Source organism: Aethalodelphis obliquidens, unplaced genomic scaffold, assembly GCF_003676395.1.
Source record: "Aethalodelphis obliquidens isolate GAN/ISIS:26980383/991018 unplaced genomic scaffold, ASM367639v1 scaffold2, whole genome shotgun sequence".
In the NCBI taxonomy this organism is placed as follows: Eukaryota; Metazoa; Chordata; class Mammalia; order Artiodactyla; family Delphinidae; genus Aethalodelphis; species Aethalodelphis obliquidens.
This window is the reverse complement of record NW_020837946.1, coordinates 33,476,844-33,492,590: the sequence shown is the minus strand read 5'-3', so window position 1 is coordinate 33,492,590 and position 15,747 is coordinate 33,476,844. Positions and strand designations below refer to the sequence as shown.

At 39.5% G+C, this 15,747-nt stretch overlaps 1 protein-coding gene across 1 annotated transcript in view; it reads left to right on the top strand.

The window, feature by feature from the left end:
* CDK15 (cyclin dependent kinase 15) overlaps positions 1–15,747 on the top strand; it is a 113,462-nt gene that overhangs the window by 63,319 nt on the left and 34,396 nt on the right. Inside the window, exons 13-14 of the mRNA XM_027123971.1 lie at positions 6,283–6,376; positions 12,829–12,892. Coding sequence (XP_026979772.1) covers positions 6,283–6,376; positions 12,829–12,892 — 158 coding nt within the window. The remainder of the gene's footprint in view (positions 1–6,282; positions 6,377–12,828; positions 12,893–15,747) is intronic.

Genomic DNA, 15,747 nt, shown 5'->3' with positions numbered 1-15,747 from the left:
CTGTGCTGCATTTGGATAATTTCTTCAGCTCATGTACCAATTCTTTAAATCTCTTTTAAACTATGTATCCCTTACTTTTTACTACATATACAAAAAAAATGTTATTCCATTGATGAATAATGATGACACAGAATAAAAATACAGTTGTAAGTTAAAGTTATTGTCATTACTCTTATTGATTTCATTATTGTTGTTTGTCCAGTAAAACTCAAAAAGTAATGTAGAAATAGAATAATAGGCATTTTCCACTGTTTACTATATTTGTTCACTCTCTATGTAACTGTTAGATATTGGGTGTTTACCCTGGGATTCCTCTTCCCCATTTTTTTTTCTTTTCAGAGTGATAAGAGGGAAATGGGCAGGGAAAAGATTACAACAGTAGAAAAGGGGAAAAAAATCCTATTTTGCTAGGCATGCAACCCTGTAGGGTACAAACTGAATGCCTTTGTAGGAGGCAGGTGACAGTGGGTGAGCATTAGAGCCTTTGTCTTAATGAAACTAATTATAACACGTAGTGCAAGAGCCTCTCATTCACAGTAAACCCTGGGGAACAGGAGAGTCCGTGGGAAGCCCAGAGCAAACAGTTAGATTATGGAAAATATACAAGTAAGACATATTGGCTATTCCCAACACTTACAACCAGCATCCTCTAATCTCCCAACATCTTTTCTTCTCTTTCTGCTACTTTTTCAGACCTTAAAAGATTCCATTAGCAACTTTGGTGAAGAGAAAAACTCAGTGTTTTAGGATGATTACACTGTTTTTGGTTTTGTTTTTACTTTTTTGTATTGTGTTAAAATATATATAACATAAAAATTACCATTTCAACTATTTTCAAATGTACATTTCAGTGGCATCAAGTACAGCCATCACCACTATCCATCTCCAGAACTTTTCATCATCCCAGAATGAATCCCTGTACCCATTAAACAATCACTCCCTGTTACTCCTTCCTCTCAGTCCCTAGCAACCACTATTCTACTTCCTGTCTCTATGAATTTGACCATGCTGGAACCTCACATAAGTGGAATCATACAATATTTATCCTTCCATGTCTGGCTTATTTCACTTAGTATAATGTTTTCTAGGTTCATCCATGTTGTAGTAAACTGGGTTTTGGTTTTTTTTAACATGTTTATTGGAGTATAATTGCTTTACAATGGTGTGTTAGTTTCTGCTTTATAACAAAGTGAATCAGTCATACATATACATATCTCTTCCCTCTTGCGTCTCCATCCCTCCCACCCTCCCTATGCCACCCCTCTAGGTGGTCACAAAGCACTGAGCTGATCTCCCTGTGCTATACGGCTGCTTCCCACTAGCTATCTGTTTTACATTTGGTAGTATATATGTCCATGCCACTCTCTCACTTCATCCCAGTTTACCCTTCCCCCTCCCCGTGTCCTCAAGTCCATTCTCTACATCTGTGTCTTTATTCCTGTCCTGACCCTAGGTTCTTCAGAACCATGTAAACTGGGTTTTAAAGAAGGGTTTATTTTGGTAGACAAGTCCTCTATTCAAAACTAACTGCAGGCAGCTGCTGGATTTAGGACTATGGAAAGTTGTCACTGCCTGAGAGATTCTTTATGGTCAGATTTCTTGCTGCAAACTTCCAAATATAAAGAGTGGCCCAGGGAAAGCAAATGGAAATATCGTGTCACTGCCATATATCATGCTGTTCTGAATTAATGTCAATAGTGAAAAATGAAATACTGATTCACTTCTCCCAACAATGTTCTTATGTACTCCTTGCACCTCCCCAAACCTAAAACTCCTGAGATGGTTTATTTCTCCAGAGATTGCCTAAGGAATTTGAGGAATCTTTTTCTTTCTTATGGAAGAATTTGTTCATGCTCAGAATAGAGAAAAGACTAGGAAGAGAGCCAGAAAAAGCAGAAAATATGTAAGCTGTCTCGTCTAACTTGACTGGAGAACCACAGTTGGAGCAATAAAATGACCCATTGCATCTCTCCCTTCTGGAAGGGTTCACTCTTTGATATCACCAGGTCTTTTTTTCTCCTGCATGTGAAGTTCCGCTTCATCTACATGAGCTGCCCCAAGGGTATCTCCACAGAGCAGAAATCCTCTGAGAAGCCTAAAGATATGTAGAGTAAGAAGAGCCACAGGAATGAAGATTTAAGAACAAAACAGAGGAATAAAAGGAAATAGGAACTGGTTCCCTATCTAGACCTGAATGTTCAGATTATTTAAAATGTTTGCTTTAAGGCTAGTCTGGGGTGGGCAAAATAGATGATAGCCACACAACTTGTTTAAGAAGCAAATAAAAAATATGAAAGCCACACTACTTGTTTACAAAGCAGATGAAAAAAAACAGTTTTGAAGAATAAATGAAAAAAATAGGAAGATGAATCATATAGTTTTTGAAGAACAGTGCTTACCTGAAAAATACCTTTCCTTCTCAGACTTAAGGTGTACAGCCTTGTTTTCTTACCAGTGCACTGATATTTATGGTACGGATATTCTAGGTCCTGAAATACAATTGATTTAGGAATTTTGTTTGTCTTGTAAGTGTTCTAAGTGCATTGCACATGTGTACACACACACACACACACACTATATATATATATATATATATATATATATATATATATATAAAACCTTAGACTCCAGATTGTTAGGTGAGAAAGGTTTTAACCTGCCCCTAAGTGAAGCTTAAAAAGAAAGACTCAAGAGAATGCCTATATGGCACCAAACGTACAAATGCAAATACAAATGGGAATTTCAACCACATATTAGCATTTTATTTCTTAGTGCAAATATCTTGTGTTAGACTGCAGTACTTGAACAATGGCCTTAAAGTCCAGCTTTCTCCAATATGTTTACACCGTTGTGTACACTGTCCTAGTGGTACAGAAGGTAAAGGGCACTAAGAAACTGTGTAACAAAAGGGGCTTCCTTCTCGGCTCCCCACAGCCACCAGTATGAAAGGACATTAAAAAGGCAACAAGCTTTTTCTAAGCCATGAAAGCCTTTTGAGGGGAGAGAAAAAAGTGGACTACAGGTTTAAACCTAGCAATGACTATGATTTGAACCTTGTTTAAAATGCCCGCAGGCCTTCTGGTGATTTGTGAGCCCCTGGGTTTCTGGAAGGTGTTAGGGTACTGGATGGAGGGTTGGTTTAAGTCTTCAAAAGCTGTTACATTTCCATTTCTATTTTGTGTCAGTTAATAAACAATTACATGTGTTTCATACACACAGATACATAAATATGTGTGTGTGTGTGTGTGTGTGTGTGTTTTGCTTCAAAATGAAATGATTTGAGACCTTTCCAGTATGCATAGACAAGGCATGAGGGGAGGTGGATGGAGACTGTTTGACGGTATTCACCAGCTCAGTTTTTCAGCTGGCTTATCTCACTGTTGACCATTGCTAGCAACCAGGATGTTTTTTAACCATTTGACAGTTTCCTATTACTTTTATTATTCTCCATGTATTGTTTAATTTTTACCTTTTATATCTGTTGCTTTAAAGGCAAGAAGCAAAAAGACCACGGATATTTAAAAACAAGCTAGTAAGCAGTCTTAAAATGATAATAATTCTAAAAATTCACCTCAAGATACTGTGCACCAGATTCTTAAGCTATATTTGCCTGATCAAAATTCTTTTCTTTTTTCTTTTTTTGGCCGTGCTGGCTTATGGGATCTTAGTTCCCCCACCAGGGATTGAAGCCGGGCCCCAGCAGTGGAAGCGCTGAGTCCTAACCACTGGACCTCCAGGGAATTCCCAAAATTCTTATGTCACATATCAAGATGTCTCTTGTACATGAAAGATCAGTAAAAAGAAAATATCGTGGCCATTTAATCTAAATTAGTTTTTTAACAACTAGGGATAAAGACAACCTGTTGTTTGAGGGAAAAAAACAAAAAACTACCTGCAAAACTTAGTCTGATACCTCTTATTTATATGTATACAAAATTCTAAGAATTAGCTAATTGATTATTTTACATGCAAACCAAATATTAGGTCATGAAAATAGTTTTTGTGTCTTTTGAGGTGATAAGATACAGTTAAATGTCAGTCTTTCTTTTAATATATATTCTCTCCCCAAACCAGACACAAGATAAAAATTATTCTTAAACTTGTTTATCAAGAAATCTGCTTTCTCCTACACAAAGTAAGTTAAATAGCATGTGTCTACTGTCAGATGGAAAAAGTAAAAATTTGTCATATGTAATAAATACATATGAATAATATTAAAGACCATTTTAAAATGAACTTCATAATAAATCTTTAATAATATCATGATCTATAATAAAATATTTTACTGAGGGCTTCCCTGGTGGCTCAGTGGTTAAGAATCCGCCTCCCAATGCAGGGCACACAGGTTTGAGCCCTGGTCTGGGAAGATCCCACATGCCGCGGAGCAACTAAGCCCGTGCGCCACAACCACTGAGCCTGCGCTCTAGAGCCCGCGAGCCGCAACTACTGAGCCCATGTGCCACAACTACTGAAGCCCACGCGCCTAGAGCCCGTGCTCTGCAATAAGAGAAGCCACCGCAATGAGAAGCCCGCGCACCGCAACGAAGAGTAGCCCCTGCTCACCGCAATTAGAGAAAGCCCACGCAGCAATGAAGACCCAACACAGCCAAAAAAAACAAAAAAAATGTTTTACTGAAATTTTCTTCTTTATCATGCCACAGCAAAACATCTAGACGATTAAGGGAGTTTGCGAGATTATGTGTTATGGTGAAAGGGATTTGGCATCAAAACTCGGGAAGTATTAGACCATGGGGATAATCTCTGTAATCAGTCACCTGAACCATTCTCAAAAGATTTGTAAGAGTTGAGACTTCCCTGGTGGCACAGTGGTTAAGAATCTGCCTGCCAAGGCAGGGGACAGGGGTTCAAGACCTGGTCCGGGAAGATCCCACGTGCCGCGGAGCAGATAAGCTCGTGCGTCACAACTACTGAGCCAGCGCTGTAGAGCCCACGAGCCACAACTACTGAGTCCACGTGCCACAACTACTGAAGCCCCCATGCCTAGAGCCCGTGCTCTGAAACAAAAGAGGCCACCTCAATGAGAAGCATGTGCACCACAACGAAGAGTAGCCCCCGCTCGCTGCAACTAGATAAAGCCAACGTGCAGCAACAAAGACCAAACGCAGCCAAAAATAAATAAATAAATAAAGGTTTGTGAGAGTAAAAATGTGCATTATTAGCAAAATAAATCTTACTTCTTACTCTTCCTGAGGAATTATCCTCCAGTTTGACTAAGTAGGAAAGAAAATTTATATTTCTCCCTATTTAATCTATTTTAAGTTGCACATTCTCTGTTAAATCAGGATGCATCTTAAAATCAGTAGCATCTTACAGTAGCCGTCAGCCATGCTTCAGTTATGACTGTAGTTACCATTGTACATGTGTGGACATCAAACATGGCAGCATCAAAACTTGCAGAATGGGTGTCAGTAACTTGGAAGACAGGAGACCTCTTTTTTTTTTTTTCTTGTTAACCCCTAGGAACAATGGTTGTGGAGAAGGCGTGAATCAGACATGTTTAGCAACATTCTTTAAGCTGGAGTCAAAAGTGGGCTAACATGTAACTGCAAGGTCAGCTTAGGAGCCCCAGCACCAATGACTCTTGGTTGTTTTATGGCTTATTCTAAGAAATGCTGTATCATCAAACTCCTGACGATACCGTCAAAGGACAAAACCATGGATAAACACAGACATCAAAGAGTCTGAGTCAAATGCTGAATGTCAAAAAGTTTGATGAGTATCTAAACCAATTTCTTCCACTTAATATTCCATTTTTTTTGCATGTACAAGTATGATATATGGTGAGATAATCTGTCTAATTAAATTTGTAACAGCCCTTTCAATGAATATGTAGGAAACATTCTGATCATCACAGTTTAACTTGTGAGGTTTGTTTTTCTTTTGGTTTCTTAAAAGTACATACAATAATGATGCTTCTTACAATGATAGCATCTTAGTTTCAGTGAAAGAGGGTATTCAGTTTGGAGATTCAGTACTTTCCCCTCCTCTCAGAAAATAGATTGTTAATGAGCTTGAATGAACTCAAATGCTTGCTTTCTATACTGTGTTCCTAAATGCCCGTTGCATTCCATTTTAACAAAAAGCTGCAGGCTGTTTTTATTTTTGTTTAACATAGAGACTTTTTCTGCCAAGACTTTTCATACTATGTGGTCCCTATCTAATTGTCCTCAGAGTATTTCTTGGGAGGTGAAATGCTAGTAGTTCAGTTTTGCATGTATAGGTTCCTTGAAAGCATTGGGTTGACTCTTATTTCTTTGTTAGGGGTGCAGGCTGCATCTTTATTGAAATGTTCCAGGGTCAACCCTTGTTTCCTGGGGTTTCCAACATCCTTGAACAGCTGGAGAAGATCTGGGAGGTAAGAGAAGAATTCCTCTTAGAAAGAAAAAAATATATGCATTACAAACTTTGAACCAAATTTTCCTTAGAGACAAACGAAGCAGTCCATCTGCTTTGAGAGAGTAAGCCATATTTTAAGGGTTGTGGAAACTGTGGTATTTGCCAGGGGCATAAGCACCTTGGGAATGAGTGGTCAGGACCCCCCCCCCCCCCATGAATCCACTTGCTTCCGGTGATTATTGTCTCAACCTCCCAGGGCAATTTCTGCCATTACTAATTAAACACATCCCTGCCCTGCCACCCCCAGCTCTAAGTCTACAATATATTTGGCCCTGGATCTTTGTCAACTGAAGACAAGGCACTGAATTTTCATAGAACCCTGATAAAACAAAGGCTTCCTGTGTTAGTGTGAGAGAAGTATGCTGTGTATCATGCTCCTCCAAAACCAGATTCCTAAGGTAACAGGGTGCTTTTGTGTGTGTGGTTCCATTTCTTTATTCATTATTTATCCCTCCCTCATTTGCACCATTATGTACTTCATTTTTATGTCCCTGGTAGCTTATATGCCATGTACTACAGTCATTTATATATTGCTGTCTTTTTTTTGATGATTTTTAAATTGTGGTTAAATATATATAGCATAAAATTTACCATTCTAACCATTTTTAAGGATACAATTCATAGCATTAAATGCATTCACATTGCCATGGAACCATCACCACCGTCCATTTCCCAAACTTTTTCATCATGCCAAACAGAAGCTCTGTATCCACTCAGCCAGCTCCCCATTTTCCCTGCCCCCAGCCCCTGGTAACCTCTCATCAACCTTCTGTCTCCATGAATTTGCCCATTCTAGGTTTTCATATAAGTATAATCTTAACAGGATTTGTCTTTGTGCTTGGCTTATTTCACTTAGTGTAATGTTTTCAAGATCCATCCATATTGTAGCATGTGTCAAGTGCTTTAAACTGGGGTGGGGGGAGGGTATCGCATGTATCCTGGATTCTGCTCCCTTTCAAGTTTGCTTGCTTCAAGCAAGCATCTAGAGCATACTTGCTAACAGCTTCCCAATCAGGTATCTTGGGAAATATTGCAGAGTAGGATTTTTGTGTGCAGGTGAGGAAATTTGTCTTTTCTCAAACTTCTTTAAAAAAAAAAGCTGAGTTTATCTTTAATACACACATGCAGGTGAGGAAAATCCTCAGGGAACATTTAGGAAAAGGGAAGAGCTAGTTGCTAGTGTCTGGAGGGTCAATGGCTCACCGTTATGAAGATGTTCTGTGCAAACCAGTCTAGTGCTACAGGTTCATGACCCAGAAAACATTGTGCTTTGTGAATGTCAAAATAAAGTAAAATGTCCTTTGTGAAATTAAGACATTTTATAGAGATTAATCACTGCCATTAAGCTTTCTTTTGGAAACATTGGGGATATTATGGAGGAACATAGGAAAAATTGGGATGCATTCACAAACTAAAAAAAAAACACTTTTCAAGCCAAAAGTTTTTTTTTCTCAAAACTACCCTGCAAGACCAAGAACTGCTACCTTCAAAAACTATCATTGGATGATATCATCGTCTAAACTGGAGGCAGCCTAATGTAATTAATGGCTTTAGAGTCGAAGACCAGCATTTGAATTCTAGCCACTTTTTAGCGAGACGAACGTGTACAAATTATGTAGTCCCTCTGAACTCCAGTTTCCTCACTTGTTAAATGGGGCTAGCGATAATGACTTTCTAACCTTTCTGTGAGAATTTCATAAGATCAAATGCATAACAAGCCCCATGTGCCATAAGTGATCGATAAATGTTTGCTTTCTCTCTCATAGAAATTATTTTCATAGAGATGTTTCAATGACCAAACCGTTAACAGGCATTTCCTAATACTTCACCTAATTGTTCTGTTCTCCCGCTTAATATTACTTCTTGTCCACATTAGAGGAAGCTCAGCTAGCACTGCCTAGACCAGACCCTGCAGTGATCTTTTACACATTTGAAAAGTTTTTCCTAGCCATTAAATGAGGACACAATATTTATTGGACACTCATTGTCTTATAAGATGTTACAAGGCCTGGAAAAATGGGAAGAATAGGAAAAATGCATGATCTATGCTTTCACCGGTTGTTCAGTCTAGGTGGGGTGATGGGTGGAATATAAGTAAATATATGTAAAACAAACATAAATCATGTATAGATGCAAAAAGATGTATGTATATATAGATAGTTAATAAAAATTATAATACTAGCTAAATTATAATAATATATAACATAAATCTATAAATATAAATTATAATAATAGCTAAGGTATGCTATTAGGATATTTGAAGAGTTATATACAAACTAATTTTTTTACATTACTTCCTATTTTTAAATGATAGTTTTCTTAAAAGCAATCATTTTACAGTTCTTTGCATTTAGCATAGCACTTAGAAATCATGGGACAGAAAGAATGAGTTAGACGTTTCCCAGGACCTGATGGCTCTCTAGTTATTGGTTCAAGTTTCCGGGACTGGTCTTGGTGGCTGACGCTGGCCATCTGAAGATGTTTTAGGTAATTCAGTAAGTGAAAATTTTGGACTTGTATCTGGACATAAAGGACCAAAACATGAGTGATGCAGCCAAAACAAATGTGTCTTAACAAATGGGTCCAACAGGTCCTGCCCAGGAAGCCATGTTCACGTCTACCATTATTCTTATCACACTGCAATAAATCAGAAGGACTTTATTTTGACATTTATGACAACTCATTACAAATATAAAACAAGTAAACACATTAGAAATAACACTGGCTTGGTGTTAGTAGACATGAGTTCTGAACCCAGCCCTAACTTCAGGTTAGGTGGTAACGCAAGTCTCATAATTTATCTCCCTAGGTCTCTAGCATCTTAAAGTATATTTGATTTTCTGACTCCATGAACTTGTGACCTCTTTGAACAAAGTCTTAAGAGAATATTGTAGCTGCTATCTTTTTTTTTTTTTTTTTTTTTGCGGTACGCGGGCCTCTCACTGCTGTGGCCTCTCCCGTTGAGGAGCACAGGCTCCGGACGCACAGGCTCAGCGGCCATGGCTCACGGGCCCAGCCTCTCCGTGGCATGTGGGATCTTCCCGGACCGGGGCACGAACCCATGTCCCCTGCATCGGCAGGTGGACTCTCAACCACTGCGCCACCAGGGAAGCCCAAGGCCACAGTTTTGTTACCACACATCTGTAGTTCCATGCTCTGAGGACAAAGAGAGAACCACATTCAGCAGTGTGTTATCTCTTACACTACTACATCCCAAGCAGCTTGGAAATTCAAACATTACAAATGGCTCCTGAGTTGTGCTTTACTAAAGGTGGTCTATTTCGGGTTCTATGATACTTGATGTAGGAATTGCTTCTTTGAAAGCAATGGTCTAGTCTACATCTCCCAACCTCTAATCACAACTTTTCTTTACATTTATTCTGAGGTCTCACACTTAGGAATAAAGACATAATAATAAGTCCCGAATTTTTATTTTACCATCTTTCTGAAATGCCTCCGTGTGTGTGTGTGTGTGTGTGCGTGTGTGTGTTTACATCTGAATGGCTGTCATCGATTTTTAATCAATTTTTTAGAAATCTAATTCTTTCAATAAGTATTTTTAGCAAATAATACCAGATGTGGTTCTAAAATCAGAATAAAATAAACGACGCAGACTTTAAAGCCATTAATCAAAATGCCTTCAGTTTCCATTCCAACAAAGGCAGAAAACAGCCCTTGCAGCCCACTGTGGTTTCAAACACAGCACTCACTAGCTGCCTTTTAAGAGCTTTCAGGGAGGGAGTAAATCAACAGTTTTTGGTTTTCAGTTTCCCGGTCAGTGAAGCGGAGATTGAGTAATTTTCTCAAGTGAAAATGAATTCAATAACTTTCAAATAAAAACTGAGCATCAAATTTCCAAATAAAGGATATTGAATTTTTGTTTAAACTTTTGAAATCTCAGGCTTAAAGCTTTTAGCACAATATTCCAAAATTGTTGGTACCCATTTTGTTGGCTTTAATTACACAATAATACAAAGTAACGAACAATTCTGGTAACTTTCACCTTAGTGAAAATATGGATATGGTCGTTATTTATTTCCTTTATCGCTTTCTCTTCATTATCTTTACTTTCTTTCATTGTGCTTTGCCAGGCAACAGAAGACGTAGGGGTACATGTGAATCATCCCACCCACTTGTTTACATGCACATCTGTGCAAATACATAAGATGGTAGGTTAACAAAGAAGAATTAGCTTCCCATCCTCTGGCCCTCTCCCACAAAAGAAGAATTAGTCCAGTTGGTTTTTCAAAATGGATTCCAGGATTCTTAGTGTTCCCTCCGGCTCAGGGTGGCTGCTAGGAAAAGCCTGTAATCCTCTCAGTAGCTTTTCAGTTTGTTTAGGGAATGGATCAAAGAAAGAAGCTTCTACTGGGTGGCTTAATTTTTTTATTATGGGAGGGAAAATGGCGCTTCAGTGTCTTTTGTTTGAGGACAAGCTTAACAAACACCAAAGAGTGTACTTCTCGGCTAGAGTCCTGGTCAGCAAGCTGGTAAATATTAAGAGGCTTCTGGATTCCTCATTGATTATTATCAGTCATTGTTGGGCAGTTGACTTCCTGCCATAACAATTGGGCCAGCATCTGTGTCCAGCATTTTACAAATGGATTCGCTAGGCTTTTTCTATGAGAGATGCTTCTATAAAGACTTGTACTGAGATATGCTTCTAAAAAGAGTTATATTGTAGCGGTGTATGAAAACTACTAGTGTTTTATTAATATTTCACAAAAACAATATTATTCTGGCTCCTAGATATAACTGACATTGGGCTTTTATGACTATCTTAAAAGAATGGTAAGATTTTGCCTACAAGGGAACTCGCAGTAACAGCACCATCTAAAATCTGAAGTGTTTGTCTTTATACTCCAAAAGACTTTTCATAGTAATTAAAAACTAAAGCTTCAATTTGGTAATCCAAAGCACACGTGAGCTCTTTTTCAAGTGGTGTTGTTAATATTACTATCCAGCAGTTAAAAACCAAATACCACATTCCAAGCTGCTGGGCCACAGAGAAAACAAGCAGATGAGATGAATTTGGTAGAAAAGACTAGAGTTAGGTTTGGGATCATTTTTAGCCAACATTCCACTGCTTAAAGGTCAGTAATCTGAATCCTTTTTAATTTGAGCACATCGGGGAACAGCTGAATGCCCATGCTGAGGCATAATTTAAACTGTCAAGTGTCTCCTGTTGAGACATATATACATAAATACAGTCATCTGATGTAAGGCAAAGGGACACTTTATCACTCCTGTCTTTTTCCATTCCTAACTCCCAATGCAGCATCCTAATGTATGGTGATCATGCAGTACAGCAGACATAGCTCGTTTTATTGTGCTTCACTTTATAGCACTTTGCAGACATTGCTTTTTTTTTTTTTTTTTAAACAAACTGAAGGTTTGTGGCAACCCTGCGCTGTCAGATGATGGTTAGCAATTTTTAGTGAGGAAACATTTTTAAATTAAGATATGTACATTGGTTTTTTAAATTAAGGTATGTGCATTGCTCTGTTATGCACTTAATAGACCATAGTATAGTGTAAACATAACTTTTATATGCATCAGGAAACCAAAAATTTGTGTGACTCACTTTACTACAATATTAACTTTGTTTGTAGTACCAAACCCATAATATCCCGATGTAGGTCTGTAGATATTTTGGGATGAGAATATGACTTTAAGCAAGGTTATATGATCTGTATTAGTCAGAGATCTCCAGAGAAACAAAACCAATGGGAGATATGTATGTATTTGTGTGTATGTGTATGTGTGTGTGTGTACGTATGTGTGTGTATCTCTTGTGATTCATTATGGGAATTGGCTCATGTGATTTCATGGAGGCTGAGATATGTCCTCTGCAAGCTGGAGAACCAGGAAAGCTGGTGGTATAATTCAGTCTAAGGGGACCACTGGTTTAAGTCCCAGAATCTGAAGGCCAGAGAACTAGGAGCTCCAATGTCCAAAGGCAAGAGAAGACGATGTCCCAGCTCAAGAAGAAAGAGAGAAAATTTGCCCTTCCTCCACCTTTTTGTTCTATTCAGGTCCTCTACCAATTGGATGATGCCACCCTCATTGGTGAGGGCCAATCTCTTTATTCAGTCTACTGATTCAATTACTAATCTCTTCCAGAAACACCCTCACAGACACCCCAGACATAATGTTTTACCGGCTATCTTGGGCATCCTTTAGCCCAGTCATGTTGACACGTAGGACCGTAGAAATACACTGCAGTTTTGCCCATGAAACTGCAAATGTTGGAAACACTGAAGTTTCTTTCTTTAACACATCAGCTGGCATAATGTGACATACATTCATTTCTTCCGTCTTCCTCCCTGATGTGTCCTTCATGTCTCCATACCTGCTCCATCCACCTCATCTCCCCCTCATCTTTCTTTGTCTTTCTTTGGCTTTATATAGGTGCTGGGAGTCCCTACAGAGGATAACTGGCCTGGAGTTTCCAAGCTACCTAACTACAATCCAGGTAATACTGACTTGAGCCTCCGAAAGCTCTGAGATTAGCAGTGTGAGAGCACTGGCCCCACAAACAGGGTGTCCCTCTTTAATTGTTAACAGTGTAGATGGCTCTAGACAGATTTTTAGACTCATATTCCCTGACTAATCTTTTTACGAGGAGGACGTCATTGAAATAGTAGTTGAGGTTAGATCAGTTCTCCAACTCTGTAAAACACAAGTAACAAGCTGAATAACAATCTGGAATGACAGTTACTGTGGATTCCACAACCATTTCCAAATACCCAATGGCTTAAAAGGACAACTCAAAAGATGGTCTCATTTTTGAACCCAGTGACTACCATTGAGTTTATTTGCTAGGTTATTGTATCTCATAAAGTATAAAAAGAAAGCTAATACCATAGTGGGGAAGTAAAGGCTCACTGGGCCTAGGACAGGCCAGGTAACATGTCTCTAGATTGTATCAGAGTTCATCCATTGTCTCCAAACCTAACACTTGGTCATTTTCTGTCACACATTTTGTCCTCCAGTACTGGCTTCTGGGGGTGGAAGTGTTGCCATGGGGGATGTCTTTGAGAAATGGTCCCAAGAGCATGCCAGAGAGGTCAGATTACCCAGTTGTCACTTTAAGGACGTTGAGACAGAAGAGAGGAGGCAAGCAATGAGCTATAGGATGAAGGACCATATCAGAGGTTGAGAAGCAAGTAATGGCCATACCAGAGCTGGACTCTTGCAGGAAGGATTAAAGGGGAGGTAAATATGTACAAATTAGGGAGAATGTGGCCCAAGTCTGATTTTCCAGTCTCTATATTATTCCATTGTCCCATAACTAAAAATGGAATTTCCCCAAATTGTTGTCATTACTAACTTTGGTATGAGGTTATCCTGGAAGGGTTTTATGAGAGCAAGAAGTTGTAAAGAGATTTCAAAGACAATTAAAATGGAAAACATGGGCTTCCCTGGTGGCACAGTGGTTGAGGGTCCACCTGCCGATGCAGGGGACACGGGCTCGAGCCCTGGTCCGGGAAGATCCCACATGCCGCAGAGCGGCTGGGCCCGTGAGCCATGGCTGCTGAGCCTGCGCGTCCGGAGCCTGTGCTCCGCAACGGGAGAGGCCACAGCAGTGAGAGGCCCGCGTACCGCAAAAAAAAAAAAAAAAAAAAGGAAAACAAAAGACATAGGAGGATGGGAATTTTTTACTTTTTTCTCCAGCATCTAATAGTTTTGCTCAAACAGCTATACATAGGGTTCAGGCATCTTGAACTGACCAGGATTGTGGAAAACCTACACCAGCTAAAGACCAACTGTAAAGTCATTTCAGCTGCTTTGTGAATGACCTGTATGCATTGCTAAATGCTGTTCGGATCATTTCCAAATAGTTTATCATTTCTAATGATTTTGCTTGAGTTTACTACTTGAGAAAAATGCCACCCTCTCGCTGCAGGGCTTAGAATAACGCCTTTTCCCTTTCACTCTCTGAGTGAAATGGGACCCCTCAGCTTCCTAACATGGATGCAAGCAGAAGTTTAGGGTCACAGATGGGTTGTAGAAAACAATTGAGAATGATCTCAATACAAAGCTGCCATGGTGAGCATATGCTGTTCCCCCAAACTTGAAATGTTTGGGTTTCAGGTTGATTCAGGCAATAAACAGTGATCCTTGATGAGAACAATGATAGAAACTTGTCCAAAATGCTTCCCTGCCAGATTCTGTACTAAATAAGATAACTGGGTTCCAATAAAACATTGAGAAATATGTTGCATTTTTTATTTTGCTGTCATTTCAAAGTAATATGCAATTTTTTATTTATGAAGAGAATTCTCCAGGCCCAACATCAATAGGTTTCATACTTTGCATTGTTTTTCTAGTAAGGATTCAATTTAATTCAAATAAGTCAAAAATTTCTGAGCACCTACTATCTGCCAGGCACTGTGTAACGTGCTGGGTCTGCATAGATGAATTCGGCACATTCATGGACCTCTAAGAGGTTGTGTTTGTATTCATTCATCCACACTCTTTCACCAGCTCTCCTTATGGGGGGAGGGGTGTGCTCATTTGTGAGCCCCACTTCCACGGGCTTGGGCAGTGTATAGCTGTGGGCCAGGCTAGGCTTACGAAGGGAAGGGCGTTGTAACCTTAGTCACAGCCAAGATGTCTCAACTTTTCCTTGTAAATCTTAAAAGTCCGGCATATCTTGGGCATGGGGTCAGTACTATTGATAACTCAATCGCAAGGACTATGTTTTAAAACAGCCACCCACATCCGTGTTCCAGGAACATCCCCTTATATGAATTAAGAAGTCCCTTCAGGCCACCTCCCACCCACCCCTATCCCTGAGCTGTTGCTGCTGCTTCCAGGGACTTGAGCTCCAGTGATTAGGGGACCAGAAGAGGGGACGGGAGCCAGTAAAATGTCACAGAGGAGAACTGTTAACGCCATTCTTGATGAGATTTTCATTCCTCTCCTTTTCACTCTAAGAGCCCCCAAACCTTGAATTCAGCTGCACAACAACTTTGAGGGAGCTGGAGAGCTCAGAACTTAGAGAACCATCCAGTGGCCATCTGTGCCCACGCTGCCCTTACCAGGTCTTGTCTCGACTATGCATGAACAACACAGTTTCTATTTGTACAGGTTTTAAAAAAACACCTGGTGCTGACCCCGCTGGACAGGTTTCTCTGACCAGTTACCTGTCTTCTTGGGGCGCTGATGAGCAGGGCTGTAAGTTTTCTCACCAGAAATTCAGATTCCTGTGCCTGATTAAATCTGGGTGGGGGAAGAAAGGTAGATAATTTTAGACACTGGTCTGGTCTTTCTTTCTTTCTTTCTTTCTTTCTTTCTTTCTTTCTTTCTTTCTTTCTTTCTTTC